Source organism: Conger conger, chromosome 5, assembly GCF_963514075.1.
Source record: "Conger conger chromosome 5, fConCon1.1, whole genome shotgun sequence".
Lineage (NCBI taxonomy): Eukaryota > Metazoa > Chordata > Actinopteri > Anguilliformes > Congridae > Conger > Conger conger.
Genome location: NC_083764.1, coordinates 19,012,698 through 19,039,647, shown reverse-complemented (window position 1 = coordinate 19,039,647; position 26,950 = coordinate 19,012,698). Strand labels below are relative to the sequence as shown.

General features: G+C 42.6%; 1 protein-coding gene across 2 annotated transcripts in view; it reads left to right on the top strand.

Moving 5' to 3' along the window:
- rnf144ab (ring finger protein 144ab) overlaps window positions 1–26,542 on the top strand; it is a 29,063-nt gene extending 2,521 nt beyond the window's left edge. Inside the window, exons 1-8 of one of the 2 annotated variants that reach the window (XM_061242859.1) lie at window positions 1,926–1,975; window positions 16,396–16,549; window positions 18,123–18,227; window positions 18,958–19,018; window positions 20,277–20,487; window positions 22,492–22,639; window positions 22,785–22,874; window positions 25,559–26,542. In XM_061242859.1, the coding sequence (XP_061098843.1) occupies window positions 1,935–1,975; window positions 16,396–16,549; window positions 18,123–18,227; window positions 18,958–19,018; window positions 20,277–20,487; window positions 22,492–22,639; window positions 22,785–22,874; window positions 25,559–25,690 (942 nt within the window). In that variant the 5' untranslated portion in view covers window positions 1,926–1,934 and the 3' untranslated portion in view covers window positions 25,691–26,542. Of the gene's footprint in view, window positions 1–1,925; window positions 1,976–16,395; window positions 16,550–18,122; window positions 18,228–18,957; window positions 19,019–20,276; window positions 20,488–22,491; window positions 22,640–22,784; window positions 22,875–25,558 lie in introns of those variants that run through there. The other variant, XM_061242860.1, reaches the window with a different exon arrangement.
- Window positions 26,543–26,950: the final 408 nt, after the last annotated feature.

Sequence of the window (26,950 nt, the reverse complement as noted above, 5' to 3'; positions counted from 1 at the left end):
GTGATTTCACACTGCTGAAACAGTCACATAATCTCCACCTGACCTATTCTTGTCTCTTCGATGTTGGTGCAACTGTAGAGTAACATGCTAATAGAAGCAGCCATCTATGACTCAATGCTTCCCACTCCAGAAATAACCCTGGCTCATGGCTAAAAGTATGCTTTTCTCCACCCCTGTAGGATCCCTACAAGTGTCGTGGTAGGGGTCCAGTGTTGATTCAGAGTTTAGTAAAGCAGAGAGACTAAGTTCGGGGGGGGGGGGTTGTGTTAATGAAACAGTTTTGCTCACAATTATGCAAAACTACCATCTGTTGTATGTGAGTGAAATACACATATTGCAGTACATCTTCAGAATCTTTCTCATTGTGGCATTATTCACTGAATCGGATTGCATTATTTATTCACTTTTCTAGCTTCCTTAGACTGCCTGCCCTACAGTCTTGCCTTTGTGGCCAGTTGGGGGAATTGCTTTGTCCAAATGGACAGCAGTCCTCCTGGGGCCCAAAATAATCTAGTTCCTAGCTTGAATAGAATTTGTGGGACATTAATCTACTGCTATGTCTATTTTTCATTTATAATATATGTAAAGAGTATTTTCAATAAAAAAAATCTTTGCTCCATTAATTTCATTTAGGTCTTCTCAAATTCATGCCAGAAAAGTTCAGAGATAGAATAATCAGACCAAACCAAAAGTTTGCAATGATTTATGTGGATGTATATATTTTGCTTATTGAGTCTGCTATTGTGTGAAATTGTTCCCTCAAGAAATTCTGCGGGTGGAGGGGTGGTGTAACACACTTTGGACTCTCTCCAAAACTGGCAGCAAATGGTTCATTCGTATCTCCAGAGGCATTCCTCAGAGTGAAGTTTGCAAATGAAGAGGTTGAGGGTGCAGTAATGACGAGATTGGGACCCAGCCTATGATTAAAAAAATGGCACTTGTGAGATTGCTTTATTCGTATGCCATTAATTCTTAACTACAACACTGAGGCTGCTCAGACTTTTTCCCAAATACACTGTAGCCTACTTTGTCTTACGCCACACTTTCCCACTTACATTACTTCATTAATTTATATGACTGCCTTACCGAGCGACTAGGACTGGTTGTGCTAATGATTCTTGTTCATTGTCTAGGGGCTGCAACTTCCTGGTTTATGGCCTTAGACTCCTAACCACTACTACACACTGTTGCCTGAGCATACTTGTCAGACAGTAATGTTGCATAATGCTTAACAGAGCTTGCAATTCCAAGATAGATAGTTTGAAGTGTAGCATTATCACTGTACCCTTGTTAAAGGTACTTGACTTGAATTACTTCAATAATTCAAGTCAAAACCTCTTGCATATGCATTTTATGCTAAAATAATAAAAGTTGCTTTGGATAAGAGTGTCTTCTCAATGTGAATTAATTCTGTTCTGTAATGATCTCGGTAGAAATTGAATTGGCTGCCTTCAAGCAGTGCAGATATTATGTATCCTTAGTTGTTGCAGGGTGGTTGGATTTTTTTAATCCAGTTTTTTTCCACTGAGGGACAGACTCCTGGGTCCCAGTATATACTGTGCCTGCCAAGTCTAAATACCCACCTTCCCCTTCACCCATCACAAAACGCCCTATTGTCCCTTTTAATAATTGATGAACATCCGCACACAGAACATACCTACTTGTCATCTGAGAGCTACAGGGGTGGCCGTACTAGAAGAAGGGTCATATTAGCTTTAAATCTGTATCTTAGTTCAAACTCTTATCTAATCAGTCTAAAATGGCTACCTGGCATTCCGAGGTAGAAGTGCCCTTGCACGTTGTGCATATTCTCTGCCCAGAACTCGGTGTGCTGTCTCAGGTGTCTGCTTTCACTGTGATATACTGCAGGTAAATAAATAGCCCAGCCCCTGAGTGAGTGGGTTCAGCTCTTGTTTGGCTTTGATTTTAAGTGGATGGTCAGTCCTGCTCCCCTCATGACACACTCGGCTACTCAGTAAGTAGGCATTATGGCTTTTTGTTGTTGTTGTTGTCATTGTCTGTTTCTCTTTTTTAAAATATGTATTCAATAAAATGTGTTTTATTGAATATTTGGTTTTATTCTGTCAATTAGGACAGAATAAAATATATCTGCATTTCCTCTTTCAGCTATGTTCATAGCTGTGTGAATCATTTAGTTTTTTAGTAACACATTGCTCTGTCCGACCTTCTACTGCATAATGTTAGGAGACGTGAGTTTAATTGGTGGATACGTACTGTATGTAAGGTGTTTTGAGGGATAAGTTGCAGAATGCAGCCAGTTGATGCTTTCGAGGTGCTTTTATTCAAAATTGATTGTGGCAGATTGGCTTATGGAAGTTCCATTTAACTTGTTGCTTGCCTAAATTCCCATTACACCGAGTTACTGCTTTTGAATTAAGCTTTATTTTTGTGGCAGTGTGGGGAAAGCCCTGGTCTAGTTTTGAAAAAGAAAGAACCCTTGAAACCCTTTTAGGCTGGACCGGTAGGAGTACTGTGGAAAAAAATGCTGGAATGCGACAAGTACGCATATTGCGGGTAAACGTAAGAAGCTAAGTCAGGAGTCCAAGCTATGTGTATCATCTGTGACTCGAATACCAAAAAACAACAAAAAGACGCAAAGTGAAATCCTCTCCCTGCAAAATCTTTTGTAATTAAGGTCTAATTGCCTTCTACTATATTTCTACCCTCCAGTCCTAGATAGTACCGGTACAGTACTGTTTCACCATAGCTTGGTCACTGCTGTACGAGAATGTGAGTGTTTCCCTGTATGGACGGGCATTGTTAATTCTCTGGGAGTCTTTTCTGGGAGCTCATCATCTTTTCTTAGCTTCTGCATCTCTTGGATTTATCTGCTGGAATGCGAAAACTTCTAAGCTTGACATCCTATTTTTAACTCCGAGCGGACCAAAACACGTCCTTCAAAGATGTAATGCTTTCTTACACATCATTAGCCTCAAAGGCTGCAATACATATACATGATATGCTAAGTTTTCTGTCCATTCGTTCCATCAAATGATACATTCTATTCGACTTGTGAATGTAAACAGATGGATATGCTATATCACAGTCAAAGGGGAGAAAAGTAAACTGCTGTAGGCCATTACAGCTCGCCGTTTTCGAGTGTGTTTGCATGCGTGTATGTCTGTTTGTTTTTCTGTCTGCATGACAGAGAGGGAGATATAGTCTGTGTGCTAGGGGCAGCTAGTAGGGTAGTGGTTACGGTACATTACTGGGGCCCACAAACTTGGTGGTTCGATCCTCAGTGCAGCCACAATAAGATCCGCACCACTATTTGGCCCTTGAGCAAGGCCCTTAACCCCAGGCGAGATTGCCTCCTGCTTAATCTAATCAACTGTAAGTCGGCACATAGAAGCTTTGGATGAAAGCATCAGCCAAGTAAGACGTAATGTAATTTAGAAAGTGAGTATGCTTACGTGTATGTGTATGTATGGTATGTGTCTTTTTTGATGAAGCAGCATTACAAAGCTTTTTAGCCTCTCTTCGTGTCCTGTTCTAACTACTGTGTGGCAGAATCCTCAGAGACGGAGGCAAGTTCTCTTTCTCTCTGTCTCTCTCTTTACCCATCAAATACACAAATACCTAACCGCAACGCTTCCAGAACTCTAGACAACAAGATGACATACTCTAATGAGCCTGATCCTTTTTGAACACACAAGAACATGCATTGCATGCTAAGATGCAATTACAGTCATTTCCACGCAGTGCAATTTCTCAAAGGAAAGGGGTAAAGTAGCAACAGGGCAAAGGGCTATTTATTCTGAGAAACACGTGTGTAGCCTGTGGCTTCTGGAAAAAGCAACTGTATTACAGAAATTACTGTGCTTTTGAAACCGAATTGGCTGTTGCGTGTGAAATTGCTGTTACATAAATGGAATTGGATATTTTAAAAGAGATTAATACAACTCTCCTGCCACAGCCAGCTGTCATGGAAGGGGACCCTGCTAAAATACATATTAAAATATATATTTCCCCCCCATGTATCACCTTATTGTTGTCATGAAGGCCCAGGGAGCTACTACAACAAAAAAATATATATATATATATATGTTGGGGGTTTTTTTAAATAATAAAGTTAACATTTTCTTCTAAGTGAGTAGAGTACATTTAATTAACAGCAATCTGAATGTAGTAGGCTGTTCTGTTTTTAAGGTAGTTTTGGCACAAATGCCTTTAATAATGTTACTTATTAAAAGTCTATGGGTCTCCTCCAAAAATCAGTGCCCAAACACATTACCTTACACTAAAATTGGTGAAGTAATGACGCGTTTAAAAGGTACATGGTCACATTTGTCATTCGAGTTCATGGTTGTGCTGTCTCCAGTTTGATTCATATGAGGATGAATGATTTATATAGAGTTCAGGGTAGATTAGTACTCAGCCTATGGCTAGTAAACTAAATGAACAAATGATGAATTGGTACTCGAGTCCCTTTGCATGACCGTAGTGAAAAATGTGCTGCTCTGAGGCTCTTTTTTTCTACATTTTGCATGAATATAATTTAGACTTGCATTTGGCAATGAAAAGAAATTGTATGGGCCGCTTGAGTCTGTTTACCAAAGTTGTTTACTCATTAATTTTAAATGAAATTCGCTGTCATTTACGCTTCAATCGCTTTTACTCTTTTGCTGTAATTTACTATTATAATGTTGTATAATATATTGATAGAATGTGTGGTATACTCTTATTTCATTCTCATATTTAAGAAAAGTCCACGTAACAAATTTGCCTTAGGAGCTACATTCATAAGCTCTCCGCAATAATTATTTTTAATATGGATCAAGAGCCTTATGGCCGTGTAACAGAGTCTGTATAAGCTTGGGTAAGAAGGTTTTGATTAGATTAGTCCTTTCAGCTCCGGTTTATTATGTCAGAGAATGAGGTGTGTTCTTTTTCCTGCAGTGTTCCACGTTTGTGATCTCATTCTGTTCCGCCTGGCAGAACGGGGTTCTCAGTTCTCAGGAGACGGTGGTTACATGGCACTGTAGCGGACGCGTCAACAAGCGTCAGGAAGCGGGAAGCTTCACTTGGGAAGCTTTGTCATCCTCAGTTTGTAGCTGAGCCATGCAGAAGCTATGGCTTGGCTGGGAAGACGGGAAGTGTTCAGACTCATGCCAGTTTGTATTATTTACATTTAGACTGGGTAGGTCAGCTGAGATTCTCATTTGTATTGGTGGCCTGGGGAATCAAAGTCGGTATAAAATGGAAGGGGTTGTGTCACCAGTTAAATGAAGGGAATGATTAATGGTCAAATATAGAGAGCCAGTTGTAGTGGGACCATGACATTAGGGTTATCTCCCCTCTTTCACCAAGTGTCATGGGTTCTGTCATGACCAGTGAGTCATTCGACGTCTTGGTGATGTCATCTTATGGCTTAATGAAGTTGAGCTGGTGATGTCATGATTATTTCCATTAGCCTATATGTATGAGCACATTGTATGAGCTGAATGTGATCCTTACTTCCATGTTTGACATACATTTTTAGGAAGATTTGCAGTGAGAATGTGCTCCTGGGGCAGAACCTAGCCATGCTAGCCAGAAGCAATACCAGTCTCATGGTCCAGAACTGGCTGGCTGCAAGTGCTCTGAAGGACACATATGCTTGAATGACAGAGTTGACAGAGACAGAGAAAGTTTGGTTGAGAGAGTTTGGTGAGCACTCAGTGAGCACTTTATTATGTATTTATAAGACTTATTAAGTCTTCTGCTGCTGTAGCCTTTCCTCTTTGGTTTGATATGTTGCGTGTTCAGAGATGCTCTTCTGCATACTACTGTTGTAATGTGTGGTTAGTTGCGTTGCTGTCACCTTCCTGTCTGCTTTGACCAGTCTGGCCCTTCTCCTCTGACCTCTCTCATTAACAACGTGTTTCTGCTGCTCACTGGATGTTTTTTGTTTTTCGGACCATTCTCTGTAAACTCTGGAGACTGTTGTGCATGAAGATCCCAGGAGATCAGCAGTTACAGAAATACTCAAACCAGCCCATCTGGCACGGACAATCATGCCCGGGTCGAAATCAGTGAGATCACATTTCTTCCACATTCTGATGGTTGATGTGCTTCAATGTGGTTGATTAGCTGAAGCCCCTGACCAGTATCTGCATGATTGTATGCATTGCACTGCCACCACAATTGGCTGATTAGATAATCGTATGAATACGTAGGTGTACAGGTGTTCCTAATATAGTGTTCAGTGAGTGTATATAACTCCTTCATAAGCAGTAGGACATTCACAACATACTGTAAGCATTCATATGCACTTAAGTCACTAACCAATATAAGGGTCTTCTGTCAGTTCACTCGGTATGTCATGTCACTTGCTGCACATTTGCGGTTACTGACATAAGTGCTCATTAATGCTTATGTAGTGCTTATGAATGTGCTATGTTGTGCCTACAAAGGAGTTATGTAGCTCTCATGTTGGACCCTTCAAATGAAGTGTTACCAGAAGTTTTGAATCTACACTTGTCAGTGGGTATTCCTAATTTACAGAATTCACACAATGTACCTTTAATAACATTGTGCACTTTCTAAATTTCCAAAATTGCCTTAATAGTTGTGTTACTCTCTGGAACACATCCGATTATACCGGTCTCTCTCGGAGGAGTTGGGTGGTGGATTTCATTGGAGGGGCAGTGTGAAAGTGTTTTAATTCCTCTCTCCGACAGGCTGTGATTTGTTCCCAGTCGCATCTTGGGCATGACAACAGACGGTTCGCTGTTAATGCCACCTGAAGAAGGAAGGATAATGTAATCCATTCATGTGAGGCAGGTCCATTCTCTGCCAGGCTGCCAGGATGTGGTTTGACATAAAGGTGGATGTGGACCTTTTCAAGGTTTTACATGGGGCCCTATTCATCCACCAGAAATCCACTGCCTGGAATCAGGCTGAAGCGGGGAAGCAGCCAGGCATTACAGACATGCTGTGGTGGGGGTGTACCGCAAACAGGACATGTTGTTCCAGTCCGTGACCCTTGGCCAGAGGGTTACTGCTTAGAAAACACATGCCAGTCAGTAAGAGAGAGACAATTATAGACAATGAACTGAATCACTGTTTGTATAAAATTGGAAAAGCTGAATAGCATACTGTAAGTTATTGATCTCTCTCTCTGTCTCTCTCTCTCACACACACACATGCACACACACTGCAAAAGGTGACTGTCTTGACAAGTGTTGGTTTTGTAATAAAACTTAAGATCTTAATTTTTTTAGTAGAAGTAGAAAGTATTTGCTTGTTTAATGTTAAAGTTTGCTTGAAAAGTGACATCTTACTCCATTTAAATTGTTGAGATGTCAAACTGTCTTACCTTGTCTTATTTAGCAAAAAAGTAATGGAAATAAGATTTTAAGTCTCAATATAAGACTAAACTTTGTTTATTTAGGGTTTTTATGTGCATAATTGAAATGATGTTGCCACTTGCAGATATGAGAGCCTTTTGTCTGTCAACAATGGTGTCTGTGCAGTGGATGGATTTGAACACACTTAATGGCATTCACATTGACATCATGAGAGTTCAAGTTTTTATACCAGTTGAGTGGGTGGAGTTTTCTCAGAGTACTGGTTTGGGTGCCTGCGTCTCAGTATTTAGGGCTTTTCTGAGAACCATCAGCAATTCTGTCTCTTTTTGCCTCCGTTTTGTTCTCTAGAGACAAAATGTGGCTTGGAGGGTTTTGTTTATTAACAAAGTTTGACATGTACCCGATAACATTCATCCTCATGTTTTTGTGAGGTCTATTTTTGGAACGACGTTGCCAAAAATGATTCTAATTTGATCTTTTACAGTCACAGTGGCCACATTACTGTACAACAATAAGGCAAATATAACATGAAAAACTTTGAGACCTGGAACCATGTATTCACATGATGCAAAAATAAATTACAGAGCAGGCATTTCACAAAGTAGGAACACGTATTAATTATACTCCTGCATATCTAATCATACTGCCAGCACTCGTCACTGACATTAGTGCAAACTTTTGCCCTAAGTGCATGATTAATGTAGAAGTGCAGATTGTGCAACTACTGGACCTTTCCTTTCTAACATTATAAAATTTATTTAGAAAGCTTTCAGCTGGAACTTTTGGGGTTTTCGAAAGCATCTCAATTTATGTTCCATGTCAAATCTGTAGATATTACAATAACCATTGGCCCTTATCATGTTAAATGCCAGTGTCTGAAATTTCTATGTTACATTACTGTTTACAGTACAATGCCACTCTGTTGGTTTACTGTGAACTTCATGTGAACTTGTGTCAAGAAGACAAATTATTCTCCTATGGGGAGAATGACTTGCACAGTCTGATTTATTTTTATTTTACTTATGTTTATTTTACATAATGTGTTATGGACAGATTTGTCAAAAGTCTCCAGTCATAGAATTTTCTGATCGTTGACTTTGATGTTGCTATCCTGGGATGAAAATACATTTCTCTGTGGTTCAAACAATGGTATCGATGATGCTGATAGTGGTAAAGCTGCTGTTTCTCCAGGATGTACTGTGGGAAGAAGACAAGCCGGTGGTGGGAGTGTGATGCTTTGGGCAAGGTTCTGTTAGGAAATGCTGGTTCTGCATATTCATGTGGACATCAATTGGACATCAATTTGACACAAGCCACCTGTACCCAAACATTGTTGTGGACCAGGTACACCCCTTAATGGCAACGGTATTATTCCCAGATGGCACTGGCCTCTTTCAGCAGGATACTGCACCCTGCCACACAACATGAACTGTTCGGGAATGGTTTGAGGAACATGATGAAGAGTCCCCAGATCTCAATCCGGTCAAGCATCTATGGGAGGTGTGGGAACAGACCGGAGGGCTGAAACGAGACGCATGAAAGACAGGGTGGATGCAGCATGAGGTGGGAGGATATGACAGGTGACACAGGATAGAGTGAAAGGGCCAAGAAATCGGAGCTAGTTTGCAGCTGGTGCTGTGGAGGGGAATGTCTTTAGATGAGAGCCAGATGTTCTGGCCAACTGCGTAACGAGGGGCAGGATGTCTTTGGCTGTTGGCCCAGCTCTTAGTTCCAGAGACATAACGCAACAGGGTGGTTCTGGGAGGGAGTTGTAGGCGTACTCTTTCGACGGAAGAGCCCGAGACCAGGATACAGACCCTTCCCCAGTTCCTGGTTTAGGCGCTCTGACCATTAGTCTCGTGGTGGAAGCCTGAGGAGAGGTTCGGGAAGGCCCTGATGAGGGCACAGTAGACTGTCCAAAACCTACTGGAGAACTGTGGGCCTCGATCAGGGACAACCTAGCGGGTAAGTCCATGAAGGTGTTGGGAAAGAGAATCTCCACGGTTTTTCTGGCAGAGGGTAGGTAGGGTGACAAATTGGATGGATTCCAGCAACAGATAGAGAGTTCAGTGACAAAGTCCAAGGCAATGTGTGACCATAGGCGTTGGGGTAGCGACAGGGGCTGAAGTGACCCGCTGGGCCATTAGTTATAGGTTTTGGTTTGGCCACAGCTGATACAGGCGGCAACAATGAATCGGTGTCTTCCTTGATGGTGGGTCACCAGAACCGATGGGTCAGCAGCGCCATAGTGTGGGGACTCCAGGGTGGCAGGCCAGTTCTGTGAGCCCAGAACAGGACCTGAGAGCAAACCGTTTCCTGGAACAAACAGGTGATTGGGTGGAGAATCTTCAGGACCCGGGTCGACCGCAAGGGCTTCTTCCACGGCCCTCTCAATATCGGACTTGACCACGGTCCCCAGGCAGTGGCAGAGTAGAACAGTGACAGGACTCCCCTCTTCTGCCAGGGAAGAGTACAGGTGGGATAACGAATCAGGTTTGACAGATCCAGGTCGGTAGGTTGGAGTGAGGTTGAACCGGTTGAAGAACAGGCACCTGACTTGCCGAGGATTGAGTCGAGCTGAGGTATTCCAGGTTGTGATGATTTGTCCAGACCATGAACGGAAGTCCTGTTCCAAGTAGACAAAGGTACATTGACCAGTGAAGTTACGGAGCACATCACCATGGTCTGAAAAACAGCTTGTGTGTTAGTGAGTCCGAAAGGCATCACTCCGTACCCGTAGTGTCTGGTGTGCGTGTTAAAAAGCCGTCTTCCACACATCACCCACAATGATACAGACCTAGTTGTAGGCATTGCGAAGATCCAGTTTGGAGAAGACTTTAGTCTTCTGCAGGACGGCGAAGGCACATGAGATGTGGGGTAGTGGGTATCTATTCTCGACAGTGATGCTGTTTCACCCCCGGTAGTGAATGCACCGGTGGAGGGTGACATCTTTTTTCTCAACAAAGAAGAATCCGGCTCCCATAGTTGACGAAGAAGGGTGAATGATGCCCGAGGCGAGGGAATCTTGATTCATGCTCTGGGTTTCGGGCTCTAGTGGGCATGGTATCAGGGGGCAGGTTCATCATGCAGTCGTATGAGCGATGAGAGGGTAGTGAACAGGCACAGGAATGGCTGAAAGCCTGTCACAGGTCTAGGTACTCAAGAGGAATCTTAGAAAGGTCGGTAGGTTCCTCTTCACAGGGAGACGGGAGATGTCCAGGTCCGACTGGGGACTTCAGGCAGGCCGAGTGGCAGTTGGGACTCCACCCCAGAATGATTCTCTGGACCCAATCGATCTGGGGGTTGTGCAGTAGCAGCCAGGGACATCGTAGAACCACCGGTACACAGAGGACCTACAGCATATTTGACAAGTGGTCATAATGTTTTGGCTTATCGGTGTATATGCTTGAGCTTAAATGGTGAAAAAATTAAATAGCTGCTTTGTTCATTTCTCTTTGATTTGAATATTGTGGGAACACTTAATCTTTCAAAGGTCGTGTGGACTCAGTGTTTACCTATTTCAGAGATTCAGATCAATCTCACTAAAACATTGATCTGTGAGAGTGAGCTATATTTACTACTGGTTTCATGTAGTTTTTTTGTGTGTGTATGTGTATGTGTGTGCTTCAACCTTTCCTGCTTCAAACTGCTATTTCCATCTCCATCTTCAATAACAGCATATATAAGATGGTGGATGCTCGTTGTTTTCATTTAGTCCGTGGGTAAATGTCAAGTGGTAATAACCGGAGGAACTGTGAATCAATGAAATGGGGGGGGGGGAACTAATTCTCACAGGAAACCTTAACAGGTTTATCAGACATGCATAGTTCATTGCTGAAATAAGGTGCTGCTTGTGACATGGTTTCCATACCAACGGAAGGTAACTGCTCATTATTTCATGCCGGGCCTGCAGATGTGACCTTTTAAAGAGACAGATGGATTATGAGCGGCTTGACACAGTGAGAGCAGACCGCGCCTCTGGTTTCAGCCAGGCCAGACAGCACTGCCTATGGGTCAGGGGAGAGCTGTTGCTCCAAAGAGCAGTGCTCAAACACACAGGCTTCTGTGCTAATCCTAATAAAAACTGAATGTGTGAATCACATTTGATGGTTGGTTATTGAACATTTTGTTGGTTGCACCTTGCAGAAGTGAAATGATTTGTAATTGGCTCAGTTGCACTAATACATTGGCTTGGTTATAGGTATAGGTTATGTTCTCAACAGCTGAGATAAATGCTATTTTATTTTCCATCAGGTTCACATACTGTAAGTTTTAATGCAATTTAAAATGTCCTGCTGGATTTTGTAGCAATAGTCTTACCAAAATATATGGGGACACTTTCTGAATTGGCAGAGAATGCACACGTGCTCCGAAATTAAATGATCAAATCTGCATTCTTAAACAAAGCAACCTACATCATAAGTTGCTCTGAATAAGAGTGTTTGCTAAATGATATCATAATATCATGTACAGTCTAATTATTTTCACACATTTGATTAATCAAATGCAAGATCGGTATATGACTATTAATGATGAATAAATACATAAGAACAAAGCCCACGAATGCAGTGAATATCTGAACATGGCTAATAGTTGAAGCATGCACTTGGATTATTTGAACTAGATATATTCTATTCTTGAGGCAAATGACAAGGCGAGATGGACTGTCTCATTAAATGTTTTTATGTTCTATAGAGAGGGTCCTTTAACATGGAGCTGATTCATTATTTCTTGGCTTGAAAAGTAGAGGAAAAGTGCATCACATTCTCTACCTTATCTGTAATCATGTACCCAGCTCTGCTAAGCTAATTGGTAGCGGCTTTTCTCTTAATTTGTATTATAATTGCCTCTTTGGTCGTGTCCAACTTTTCTGGTTTTCTTGGCTGTCCTCCAGTTTCCGAGACCTCTGAGGCTCCCTGTGTATTCCACTTTCTCTTTCCCTGTGTTGATCTCAAATTGGGCGGACCAAGTTCCTTCTCAATCTAATTTGTATGGAATCCTTCTCATGCAGAATTGTTTGGAATGTTGCTGGTCTCAACCTGGTTTTACTGTCATTTCTATGCAGTGTTCTGAAGCTGACGGTAATATTATACGTGGTTATCCTATGTCCCTCCAGACATTCCAGGGAACATTGTAAAGGACCCCATTTTGCTGCGGGCATTCAGAATCATTGAAATAACAGGGATGTGGCTGGCATGCCAAACCTACTGGTGCATATGATTAGGTATTGCGCGTATCACACAGTATAGAAATCCACTTTATCCAGTTATGGTGAGACCTTCACTCTTTATAGTCACTGGTCCTGGTGCTATGGACACCACTACCATTGTCTGGTTTTGTCTTCAGACCTGGTTCAAAAACTTAATTGTTTTGGATTGAAATACCTTCCTCTGCTCATTTGATTTTGCATGGTAATCCAGAAGGCATGGTTTGCACTTTTTGCTGATTTGGGTAATGAAAATCCAGATACGGTCTGGATGAGCAGTCAGGACCCAAAATGGCTTCTCCCCATGACTTGTTGGACTTCACTTCACTGGACCTTTTTAGCAGTCAGGCCAGCAGGTTCTGAGGGAACCAATAACGGTACACTCAAGAGAAGCGATAGCGCCTGAGAATGAGACCAAGTGACATTCAAATGCCATCAAAAAAGAAGAAAGACTACAATTGGACGTGTAGTAGCACCATAATACATGGAATAAAGATACAGGAATGGATAACCTTTTACATATTAATTATTGTGCCTTGCTAAAGGGAACAATTGAAGCCCCCCAACCCCCATTGGTTAGGTGTCTACTGTCATCCCTCAAAGAATGTAGCGTTCTGAATCTGACATTCAGTGCAATGGTGCCACATTCTTATATCAACACCTGTACCACAACATCAATGTCGCAAACAGTCCATAACACTGTCACCTCCGATATTCATCAAAGTCTCTTCTTCAAAACTGTCCAAAAGCAGTCAAGAGACGTGGGGAAAGCAGACAGCTTTCATTTGCGACCTGTCACACAACTTTCAGCATAATTACATACCGTCGCATCAAATGATCGCACAGATCCCAGTTTGAATCTATCAAGGTTCATTCCAAATTAGAAAGCTGGCCCTCACAATATACAGTACTGCCACCCGGATGCAAGCCTCGTTCAGATGGCAGCATACTATTGAGACATCACCTGGCAGAGAATCCTTGTTTACAAGGGCTTCAGTTGTTCCCTTTAGCAAGGCACAATAATTAATGTGTAAAAGGTTATCCATTCCTATATCTTTATTCCATGTATTATGGCGCTACTACACGTCCAATTGTAGTCTTTCTTCTTTTTTGATGGCATTTGAATGTCACTTGGTCTCATTCTCAGGCTCTATCGCTTCTCTTGAGTGTACCGTTATTGGTTCCCTCAGAACCTGTTGGCCTGACTGCTAAAAAGGTCCAGTGAAGTGAAGTCCAACAAGTCATGGGGAGAAGCCATGTTTGAGTCCTGACTGCTCATCCAGACCGTATCTGGATTTTCATGACCCAAATCAGCTTGACAGTACAGAGCCCAAATCCATTGTGACTGTGAGACTCTGTTTGGACTCTAGAGTATCTCTCTTTGCTGCCTTTGTGAAATACACACTCAGTAAGCAATTCATTTGATAGACCTGTACACCAGCTTGTTAATGCAAATATTTAATCAGCCCATCATGTGGCAGCAACTAAATGCATAAAAGCATGCAGATGTGGTCAAGAGGTTCAGCTGTTGTTCAGACCAAATGTAAGAATGGGGAAGAAATGTGATCCAAGTCACTTGATTGGTGATTGTTGGTACCAGACAAGGTGGTTTCTCAGAAACTGCTGATCTCTGCTGATTTTTACGCTCAACAAAGTTTGCAGAGAATAGTGCTAAAAACAAAAAAACATCCAGTGAGCAGCAGTTCTCCGGGCAAAAGCATCTTCTTTATGAGAGGTCAGTGGAGAAGGGTTAGACTGGTCGAAGCTGACAGGAAGATGACAGTAACACAAAAATAGCCACGTATTACAACAGTGGTATGCAGAAGAGCATCTCTGAACACACAACGTGGCAAACCTTGGATATTGGATAGGCTACAGCAGCAGAAGTCCAATATAAAATAAGTCCAATAAATACCTAATAAAGTGCTCACTGAGTGTATTGCTTCAATGCCTTCTCCCAGTTATGTCTAGACCTCCCCACCCCCAAGACTGGAACACTTGATTATCTTTGATTATTTCCAAAGCGCTTCATGGATCATTTTTGAGTGCTTCTCACTTAGGATGGATGGTGTCCCCCTGTGTGTTTTGCATGATTACCTTTCAGTAGTCAAATCTCTGTGCGTGTGCGTGCAGCGCAAGACGCATTTTAAATAAGAGCCCTCCTTCTCGGGAAGCTTTCTCCGACGAGCCGTTTGTCTCTGTCAAACAAAACACACCAGTGCTTTGTCGTGTGTGCTCGGGGATTATTGACTGTGCCAGCTCTTTCAATAGGGAAACGCAGCTGAAGCGGAGGAGGAGGAACACCAGAACGTTTTTACTCCAAGGGTTTTTGCTAACATCACTACGTGTACAAATCTCATCCGGAGAGAGATAAACAGATGGGGGTGGGGGGTGTGTGTGTGTGGGGCTGGGCATGACACGTGCTGGGTTGTTCTCTCGGTCTGGGGAGAAGTGCTCCAGACCTCCCCTGTCAACCTCGGACTGATAAAAGTCTGTTGTCTGCATTTAACAAGCCCCGGGCTCTCCTCCACTCTAACCCTGCCAGGATTGATGCACTTAACCTATGGGGCATCAACGGACTACGCCAGCAAGGGTAACTGACTTAGAGGCTGCTGTGGATCTCCGCTTTATTGTCTATATATTTTTAGGCTATCATTCTGTCATTGTGCTGTCGCCACAGGGGGTCATAGATAGGAAAATTTGTTGAGTGATTTCTATCATTTTATGATTTATGTTCCCCTGATTTGTTCCCCTTCAGGGGTCAGTAATCAGCACAGGCTTGAAAACTGGGTAGTATTGCGAGAGGGGATATAGCACTCAGTGTATGGAGTATACGGGCAATTGTGTTATATAGGGGATGTGACCAGCAGCTCTGCCATCAGTTGCCTAGCAGCCTTGGGTACGAGGCATTAATGCACTTCCCATGAACACTTGAGTCGGGAGCTGCTCTGAACTCGTGTCTTTTTCCCCAGGGCGGGGTGGGAAAGTGGGGGCTGGGGCGGGGGTGGCAGACAGAAATAAACCCATTCTTTCTTTAGCAGCAGCTGCAGGTGACAGAAACAGATTTAGCGTTTTTCGCTTGACTAAGTGTTCTTGTTCTTCGCTTAAGACCACAAATAACAGGTGACGTGGACGGCTCACGATAAAAGGTGCCGTTCCTCCTCGGCCTGAGGGCATCACTTCAATTCTTCTCCCAAAGCGGTGTCTGGAGAACAACAAAAAAAATGAAAAGTTTCCGCAAACATAGGTTACGCAACGTCTCTGGAGCGCTGTGGCGGTTGCTGCGTGTTGGAACACTTCTGACGTTTTGTAATTGATGGGCAGGAGTCATAGCCCCAATGGGCATGGCAGGTCTCTGAGTGACGCGTGTGTGATGGTGTGTGGATTGGCCTAATCTAGGTTGTGCTCTTCTGCTTCAAGCTCCAGGTCCAGCTTTATAATTGGATACTAAAGCACTAGAGGTCCAACTGTATAATTGGGTACAGTGTGTGCCATGTTCAGATTCCCTGGGTGGCGGCATATCCTGGGAGGATAATCGTAGCATAACAACTTGATGATGAGAACAGACCAACAGTGCTTGGAAAATGGCGAGCATGGAAAAGGGGAAAAGGTCTTGAGATGATGGGAAAAGAGACCTACCTGGGTCCGATATGTAATTGTTTTGGATTCAAATACTTTTTTTACACTTTACTGAGCTCATCGGGTGTTTCGGGACCTATAAAATACTCCCAAAAAGTGAAAGCCCCTGCCTTCTGGTCCTCTCAACTGCATCATTCAAGCACAAAAAAGTATTTGACCCAGGTCTGAAGAGAGATGGTGTTGGGTGCCCTCAAGATGAAGGTGTGAAGTTTAGTGTGGTTTGTGTGTCTCTTTTAGGACTACACCGCCCGACCTCATGACCACCGCCAGGTACCGGCCCACCTGGGACCTGGCACTGGACCCCCTGCTGTCCTGTAAGCTGTGCCTTGGAGAATTTCCTTTGGAGCAAATGACCACCATCACACAGTGCCAATGTGTATTCTGTACTCTGGTCAGTATTGCTGATTTTTGTATTCTGTACTGTAAACAACACTGCCAATGTATCTTTTTTTACTCTGCTCAGTAGTGAGAATGTGACTTTTTTTTGTGTGTTTTGTTTTCATCTGATCAATAGTGTGTATTCTGTACTGTTCAGTAGTGGAAATGTATTCAAGTCAATGTCTTTTTTTCTTCTGTACTGTGGTTAGGTGTGCCAGTTTGTTTTCTGTTCTCCGGTCAATAGTGTTACTATGTGTCTTTTCTTTTTCTTTTTACTCTTAGCTTTTCCCCCAGTTGTGCAAATGTGTTTGGTCAATAGTACGTATCAGTGTGATATTTGTGTTGTGATCAGTAGTGTCAATGTCTGTTGAAACCTTAAGTGTTCTAGTGTTCTGTAGCAAGTCTGCTTCTCCAAAATATCCAAACTTATATCCTTGCATGCATGTTTTGTAGCTTACGAGCTGTTGTTCTGAGGAAATTATTTTCCATTTAACACATATTGTGTGACTGTTAGCCTGGCACCTGTACTGCCTTGATGATGTGAAGGTAGTTTGTCTGACATTACCAAGTTTTGTCATAGGGTTGCTCCCCAAAAAACAGGTTTCACAATTATAGGCACCCGTGGTTTAAAGCTTGTACTAACCCCTGGCAAAGATGACAGCCATTAGTCTTTTCCTGTCCTTTGTGATAAGGTTACAGAACAAATTTGGAGAATTTTGACCATTCCTCCTTGCAGAACTTTGCTCCATACAAAATCATCAATCCTTCTGTTCAGACCACAGGTTTTTAATGGAATTTAAGTCTGGAGACTGAGAACATTGATGTTTTCACTTGAGTATTTCTATGTGTATTTTCATGTATGTTAGGAGTCATTGTCCTTCAGGACAATCTGCCAGTGACCAAGTCTCTGCTTCCTAGCAGAGGAAATTTTATTGACAATTTCACTTTGTTAGATTTTATTTACAATAATTGTTAGGGGTGCCAATCATTTTGACACCTATGGATTACAAATTTTTATTCATGCAAAAATATTGAATCATGAGAGGAAATGTATTGAAATAAATGTATATGGCTTTCCCATAACATATAGAACATAACGTGTAGATTATTAACTTTATTTTATGCAGCCTTTTTTCTTCATTTTTATTAAGGGCGCCAATAATTCAGCAGTAGATGTGCGGCTTTACTGTGCCATACTGCAGTATTTTAAGAGGATATTTTTCTTTCAGGCAGAGAGGTGCCACTGTAATATAAATATAGTCTGATATTAGTCACAGGGCTCCAGTCAATTGGCTACGCGGGAAGACGTGAAGTAGAACTATGGTGCAAAGGCGCCCGCTCTAAACAAAGACGCTGATTAACGTTTGCCCACTCCATCTTTGTTCTCCCTCATCACGGGGGTTCTAGCCGTAATCGAGTCTGGGTTTCAGGCTGGATTGAAGGGCAACCGTTCTAAAATGTGAGTCTGTATAATGCTTTCATCTCTCACACTTTCACCTCTCTCTTTCTCTCTCTCTCTTTATTTCTCTACATCTCTATCTCTCACTCACTCTATTTCTCTCTCCTTCCTTCCTCCCTCCCTCCAGTGCCTGAAACAGTATGTGGAATTGCTGATCAAAGAGGGTCTTGAAACCGCTATTACCTGCCCTGACTCTGCCTGTCCCAAACAGGGACACTTACTGGAAAATGAGGTAATTTTCCTTTTTTGTGCATCACTACCTTTGTCGTTATCCTTACCTTTCACGTTTGCTTGCCAGGCTCTCTGAGGTCCTGTCAAAACTTTACTGAAAGATATTATGGTAAAAAAAAAAAGCCATGGAGTATTTGTATCAATATCGCTGTTGGTTTCTATACCATATACTGTATGTCCAGTGCCATTTTGCGGACAGGCCAAGAGATGACAGACTTCTCACACTAACCTCTAATCGGTATCATTCCACATTATTGTCATAATTCATTGTGACAAGAGCCTTGCAGCTTGAATACTTGAATCTCGATAAAAGCAGTGAGAATAATTACAACATGCCAGTGTTTCATTTGGTCGTATGTACAGGTATCTGTTCATTTTTGTTTAACCTGGTGTAAAAGTACTGTCAGATATGTGGCACTACCTTTACTGCCTACCACCTGGACTCAAATTTCCGGTTTTAGATATTCAAAGTGAATAGGGTGCGCACGCGTATGTGTGTGTGCCTGTGTGTGTGTGCTTGCGTGTGTGTGTATGTGTGCGTGTGTTGAAAGTTCTGCAGTGTGTGTGCGTGTGCGTGCGTGCGTGTGTTTAAAGTTCTGAAGTGCAGTTCGTTCCTACGCTCCGTTTCCAATGTTCCTAACCGGTGCTGACGCATTCTCTGCTCTCCCCATTCATTAAGCCTCTCCCTTAGTCCTCGCTGCCATTGACGTCTGCAGTTCTTCCTCCCACAGATCGAGCTGATGGTGGCTGCGGAGATCATGCAGAGATACAGGAAGCTGCAGTTTGAGAAAGGTGAGCAGGGTCTCACCAACCTCATCTTAAAAGGCTTTCGTTCCCACACCTACGTCTATTCCTGAGCCTCCGCACGTCATTTGCTAAACAGACTGTGTGCAGCTCCCAAGAAATCGATAGTGTTTTGTGCACAAATGTTCTTTTGACGCACCATGGATCGCAGAGACATTCAAAGTTCAAAACATCAAAAAAGCCTTTGTAATTTTCTTCAAATCTGCCTCTATACTGTAATTGCAGGTTTTCATAGTAAATCAATCGATCAAGTTGTATTGTTCACATACAGTACACATGACGTACATGACAGTGAGATATGTTGTTTTTATATGTATCTCTTTCAATACACATTAATCACAACAATAAAACAGAATAAAGCAGAATAAAAATAGCGCTTACAAGATAAGAGTAACAATAATTAATAGAAGTAAGTAGAAAAAAAAAAAAGAAAGTGTTTTGATTGTGGCATTAAAAATGGCTCAGTGTTAAGGTTACAGTTTAACAGATGGGTATGAGGAGGTGGGGGGGTGGGGTAGTACTTTGCTTATTTTTTCATAGAATGCAGTGTGCACTACACTGTCTGTTTTTCAGCTGCATATTTCTTGAAGCAATTCAGGCTAATTGAGAGGCTAACAGTTTCAATGGCAGTTCCCGACCTTGGAATTGAACCTGTGGCCTGTAAGTTTAATGGCAAATCCAATTTATCGTGATTTCAGAGCAATATCCTGTGTCTTGATATTACCCTCGATTAAGATTGAGGCGATGATTCAGCACACATCAGAGAGGATGTGAGCCCTTGCGGGTTTTTATCAAATTTAATTTTAATTGGATTTTTCTGGATTCAATGCTGCTTTCTTTAACCAAGGTATCTCTGTATTAAAATATTGACCACACCACTGTACATACTCTCAATCTTATGATTTACAGATTACATTACATGTTATTTGACTGACTGATTAGACTAAGCAGGAGACAATCCCCCTGGAGCAATGTAGGGTTAAATGCTCAAGGGCCCAACAGCTGTGTGGATCTTATCGTGGCTACACCGGGGATTGAACCACCAACCTTGCGGGTCCCAGTCATGTACCTTAACCACTAGGCTACACCTAACCACTCCTGTTGCCGGCCTACTACACCGCATCATACCGCCTGTAATGTCGCAGCGTCATACGGCACGACACCGCGTCATGCCCTGTAGTAGGCTGGCATCGGGCTCCGTTGGCCTTGCGGAGGGGTGCCAATGGCGTGCGGTGTCTTGTCACAGAAGTGCTGCTGGACCCGTGCAGGACGTGGTGCCCGTCTTCGTCGTGCCAGGCTGTGTGCCAGCTTAAGGAGGAGGATCCCACTGGGGCCCAGTCGGTACAGTGCTCCGTCTGCAGCCTGGAGTTCTGCTCCTCCTGCAGGGCGGGTTGGCACCCGGGCCAAAGCTGCCAGGAGACCCCGCCCAGCAGCTCCTTCCTGGCTGCGGAGAGCAGGTAGGCCTTGTCTCCGCCTTGTTTTTGTAATCTCCGTCGCCGCCATTATTAAGGTCAGCGGTATAATAGGAAGCTAATATCCAGGGCATTCAATGCGTTCCATGCTGATTGGCCCAGTCCCTCAATGTGACATGCCTGATCCAATCAGAGACAAATGCTCATCCCGATCATTATCCATTAACATCCTTGTCACCAGATCACCAGAATGCTTTGCACCAACATTGTTGCCGTTCAGATCATCGCCTCTTCTATGAGAAATAATTAAACGGAGTAGTGCACATACACACAATCAGATTTTGTCCACTTCTATCTTACATCTTACAATATCACTAGTAGCATTGTAGGACATTTTGACACTTCATGACTTATCTTACGATAGCATGTTATGTTTGGCACATGCAGTATGGTCAATATGACCCAGCCAGGAATGAAACGCATACTGCTAAATGTCAAAAGTAACCTAGGCAACTAATCTACAATACACAAGAAAGCCTCAAACACTCATCTCTGGTAGAGCCAAGCAAACTTCTATTCTGGTCCCAGAGTAGATTCTTATTACTCTTGGGATTCAATGCATGAATGAGTTTCCAAGGTTACCAAGAGGTTTTACCCATTTAGAAAAGCGCTATAGTTGACTCCAGGCAGCCAGTGCATGCGGCAACATAATTCTTTGTTAGCACGTTAGCATGTGAGCGCGCAGCTGTGTTTTAAAGCGATATAGACACTCCGAGAAAAATCGGTCAGGGGCCACCGTGCCCTGTCATCAGAACGAGTGTTTCAGCTCTCCAATCACTGTTGCGTGAAGGATAAATGAAAGGTGCAATTTAATTGGCTCCCTTTGGATCAATACTCTGAGAATTGCCCTGGAAGTGCAATCAACTTACCTGCTCTCTGTGGACGTAGAGAAAGGCCATTCAGTTACAGAACGGGACAGTTTCCTGTCAGACCTCTTTCATCTCTGAGGCGTAGCCTCTCGTAGCACACAAGGGTATTGATACACGCGAGGGAGAGGATAAGGTAATGCATCCACGAGTGTCAAGGAGGGACTACTGACGTATTATTGAACATGGTCTTAAAGCCATATTCCTCTGGAAATCTCATTCAGCATTCTCCAAGCTTAAATGAAGTTTTGTTGAATCACTTCTTATTTATTTTTTTTTCCCTTCTTTCAATATAGCTGTACAACCTATCTGTTCTGGGCTGCTACCAGAATTAATATAGATTTGTTGTCTTATTCTTCTCAAAATATGAATCCTGGACAAATTGATTGGTGTTGATACATTAAACTAATCAAATATGTGAGGCTTTAAAACAATCATGTTTTTTTGTTTGTTTTGATACTGTAGTGCTGTAGCCACTAAGGATTTTAGCCTGGGATCTTCTCTTAGATTTTATTTGTCTCTCACATTTGGAGAATGGCCTGAGGCTCTAAAATGCTATGTGCAGTTTAGTCCCACAGCAGATATATCTGGAGTGATCGAGGAGTCACAAGGCTCCTGGAAGGCATTTCAAATGTGTAGCTTAATGATAGTTTGGGTCACAATTTACAATAAGGAAACTAACATCAATTAATGGTGCACAAATGCATTAATTAAGCACAAAATGTTTCATTAGTTCATGTATCTGTTAACTACTAGCTAATGTATTAGCAAACAATAGGATTCATGTACAACTAGTTAATCATTAATCATTTTTTAAAGTCCAATATGAATTGGTATGAACTAATGCAGTTGTTACCATGAAGTAATGATGTACAAATACTTAAACAAAGCTGTACGGATTAACTTTTCTGTAGATAAGTAGTTAACAACTACATTAGTTAATGCCAATTTTTCAAACTTTATTGTAAAGTGTCACCTTAGTTTCTTTATTTCCATCGGCCTTTGTGCTGTAGTCAGATTCCATAATCGCTTTGTCCTAACTGGCAGAATTTGACAGCACAGCCAGAGAAAAACGCTTTGAAAGACTGATCTCGTTTCGGCTTATCGTTGCCTCTTCCTTCAGCTTGTTCTACAAGGGCGACGAGGACGACGTTCCAATCAAGCGCTGCCCCAAGTGCAAGGTTTACATCGAGCGAGACGAGGGCTGCGCCCAAATGATGTGCAAGAACTGCAAGCACGCTTTCTGCTGGTACTGCCTGGAGTCCCTGGACGTGAGTACGCCAACGCCATTAGTACTTCTTGTCTCTACGGACCTGTTGTCTGTGCGCGGCTGCGGTGACGTTTATGTTTGTCAGGCCCGCACAGGCAGGTGCGGACACGCTGTAATGTAGTGTTTCTGTGCTCCCCTCTCCGCAGGACGACTTCCTCTTGATTCATTATGACAAAGGGCCCTGCCGTAACAAACTGGGACACTCCAGAGCCTCGGTTATCTGGCACAGAACGCAGGTCTGTGCAGTGACATCCCACATAGATCTTCTTATTTACAGTCCAGTTGTCTCCGTGTGTGTGTATTTGTTTGTGTGTCTGTGGGCGTGTGTGTCTGTGAGTGTGTGTGTGTGTCTGTGCATATGTGTGTGTGTCTGTGTCTGTCTCTGTCTGAGTGTTTATGTGTGTCTGTCTGTGTCTGTCTGTCTGTTTGTGTTTGTGCATGTGTGTGTATATATATATATATATATATATATATATATATATATATATATATATATATATATATATATATATATATATATATATATATATATATATATATATATATATATATCTGTGTGGCTGTGTGGCTGTGTGTCTGGGTGTGTCTGTGCTTAAGTTTCATGCCTTCATCTGCAGGCCTTGAAAACCCCTCACCTTTACTCCACATAAATGCTGTGCAAAGGTAAAGCCATGATCCTGGCTCCTACCAGATATGCCCTGTCATTACACCTCTATCTCTTACGGAGTCCATTTTGTCCCAGTCGGTAAAGTACGTCATCTTGTAGACTCATTTTGAGATGCAGTGCTGTGTGACTCCATACTGTAGTTCTGGGAAAAGACCCTGCCTGAGTGACTCAGTCCCATGCAACCTTCCCCTTAGCATTATCTCCCCAGAGAGCAGCCTACTACTGCATCTTTTGGTATTTTTAAGCTATGGTGCTGTAGCCTGTCATGAACATGTCGTCACGTACATCCAAAATCACACCATTGTGGGAATCAGATGTGGGATTCCTACCTCATATTATTGACCCGTTGACACACAGCAGGTCTGTGCCTGACTGCGAATTGTGCTTGAATAATAGAAATTGTATTGCTGAGTTGACTGTCTGTGCTTTTGCGCATTCATACATCACATACCTTATGCCGATATACAGTAAATCCTTTTTTGTTATCTGCTGCCCCTTTGTGGAATTTATATGCCATCTCAGGGTTATGCTGTGGAGCGGAGCTCCTGGAGATCTAGTGCTCTGTAGGTTTTCACTCCAACTCCACACCTACAGATCTTGTTGATCTGCTAATTCGTATAATTAGGTGTGCCAAATTAAGATTTAAATTAAAAACCCACCCAGATGGTTGATCTCCAGAAACAGGATTGAGTAGGCCTGCTATGTAGTATCATGACATAGAAGGTGGTGTTTGAAACTCTTACTGTGTTTAGTTTGTGGTCACATCTGTGAGTGGTGGCATGAAATCCCCACACTCTCAAATTCAATCAACAAGTTTTTCATTTTAGGAGTTGCCAAGCTTTCATTTGAACCTGATAGATGGGCAAGGTTTGGCAACTGAATGATCGGTCCTAAACTGGTAGTATGACATTTTTCCAGTCTAAACGTCAAGTCGAATTATTTACTGATATAGCGCTCAGCAGTCCTTCAGCCAGAGGTGTGAATTTTGGTTCTGTGGACTTAAATGGTCACAGAGGTTCTATGTCTGCCTTGCTGTGGACAGGTGTCATAAATTCACAGGTAAATGGGGAGTGAAGGCTTGTGGATGTCACTGCTCACCAATGGATAGATGATAGGTGATAGTTCCCTGGAGTAGTCGGGCATTCTGCCAGCTTGTTTCAAAGAGATAAATAGACATGGACTGCGCTGTTATTTCAGCTTTTTGGGTTAAAATAGAGGACTAGAAATCTTTGGAATTCAGTAACTACACAGATTATGACCACCTAATAGGCTGCTGGTCCTCTGCATGCCACCAAAACAGCTCTGACCTGCTGAAGCATGGACTCTCCAAGACCTCCGAAGGTGCCCTGTGGTATCTGGCACCAAGACATTAGCAACAGATTCCTTAAGTCCTGTAAGTTGTGAGGTGGGGACACCGTAGATCGGACTTGTTGTTCCAGCACATCCCACAGATGCTCGATCGGATTGAGATCTGGGGAATTTGGAGTCCAGGGCAACACCTTGAACTCAATATGTTCCTCAAACCATTCCCATTGTGCAGTGTGGCAGGGTGCATTATCCTGCCGAAAGAGTCTACTGCTGTCGGGGAATACCGTTGCCATGAAGGAGTGTACCTGGTCCACAGTGAATGCCAGGACCCAGGGTTTCCCAGCTGAACATAGCCCAGAGTATCACACTCCCTCCACCGGCTTGTCTTCTTCCCAGACCTTGACATGCGGTGTTGTTATGAGATAATCAATGTTGTCAATCTGTGAGTGGTGATAATATTTTGGTTCATTGATGTATATTAAGCCTGGTAGTTTTCAATAAAGTTTTGTGTACTCCATGCTTTAGTTAACAGAGGTTCTCATTGGTAGATTGATGACACTGTAAAGGTAGGTATTCGATTGGCACACCATTTTACCGATGAAGATAATGTGCCAGAATGTTTTAATAGTGTAGCCTCATCTTCACTACAAATTGTGACCTTTGAATTATGAGGTTTTATCTGCATTACGAGTGGTTTTGAGATATTGAGCTTCAAGGATATCAAAGTTGAAAGGGGCTCCAAATACATACAATCTTTTTAATGTAGTATTTTTTCATACTTTTAAACAGTATTTTTTTGTAAAACCTCCCACATTTAGTGCCCTGGAAACAACGTATTTATGACACTAACTCATTTTTGTCTAAAATGTCGGAACCTTATAATTCCAAGGTCTCGCGCTGTTTATGTCAGCTCTGCTAACTCTCCCATTCCCACTTTGCCGGCAGGTGGTTGGCATTTTCGCCGGGTTTGGTCTCCTCCTCCTGGTTGCCTCCCCCTTACTCCTCCTGGCCACTCCCTTCGTCCTGTGCTGCAAGTGCAAGTGCAGCAAAGGAGACGACGACCCCCTACCCACTTAAGGGAACCCAAGAAGAAGAAGATGAAGAAGGAGGAAAGACTCGCTGGTTACCAATGGGCCAACTCCCCCTTAGCTCTCATTTACTTTTTCCTTGCGCGTGCGGAGAAAGCTTTCATTTCGGCAAGTCAGGGTCTCTTTTGGAAAGCCGTACGGTTGGTCACCTGGCCTCTCGATGTTGTAAGGGCTGAGCTTCGACTGAGGGCGCTGATAGCAGGCCGAGACCTGACATGTTGCTTGGTCTGGGTGGGAGGCATGGCCTCAGCCTTTATAGCGTGTTGTAGCGCCAGTCAGCTGCTGCATTTCGGTTGAAAGTGCGGATTACTCTGTGGTCAGGGGAGCATTACAAGGGATTTTTCTGAACGTACTTTTCTAAATCGGGCGTCTTGAATTCTGTAGAGGCTAAGCGCAATCTAATTTCTTTATGGGTCTTTCTCTACATTACCTCATAACATTTTTCCAGTGTGTATATATTTGGGGGTGACACAAATTTAGTACTCCTGTGAGATGAGCACACTGCCCCTGGTGGTCATGTCTGGTATGTGTGCCTGCATTCCTGTCCCTGTTGGATTGTGTTTTTGTTTAGGAAGCAATATTTTTGATTTGTGCTTCTTGACAATGCACATTCGTCATAATCCTCAGAAGAATGTGTTAAATTGTGTTTTTCATGTCTTTGTCAAGTTCTGCTATTGACTTTATTCCTTAAAGTTATTCCTACATCTCTATTCATGCTAAATATTCAAATCACATCCTGTCAAAAATAATTTTGCATTTTCTCTTATTGCTAATTTTGTAAAATACATTTTGCTTTGCAAGTCTCATGTCCCTCTGATGTGAAATAAAAAAGTGAAAGTGATATGGTTGTTTGGTTTTGTTGGGAGCAGTTGTTTTGCTTTATTGTAGATATGCAGAAGGTTGTTGAATTTTGCCTAATGTGTTGTTGAAACTGGTAAATGGCTTGTGGCTTCATAAAAAGGGGTTTAATTCTTCCGACATTCAAGTTATTCACACTAGAAACTGCCCTTTAAAAGCAAGGGATTATTGACCAGCTGCTTACTGTGCGCTTTGGAGTTTGTGCTATATAAATAATTTATTGGTAAACCTCACACAGTAAGATTTCATTCTGAACATATTGTTGCATCACTGGCTTACTGTAATTTTTTATTCAGTTTCATGAACTACTAAACTGTATGCTTTTACAGTACGTTTGAACAACTCATAAATTGATGGACACTTTTCCAAATTATCCAAATATGCCATTGTT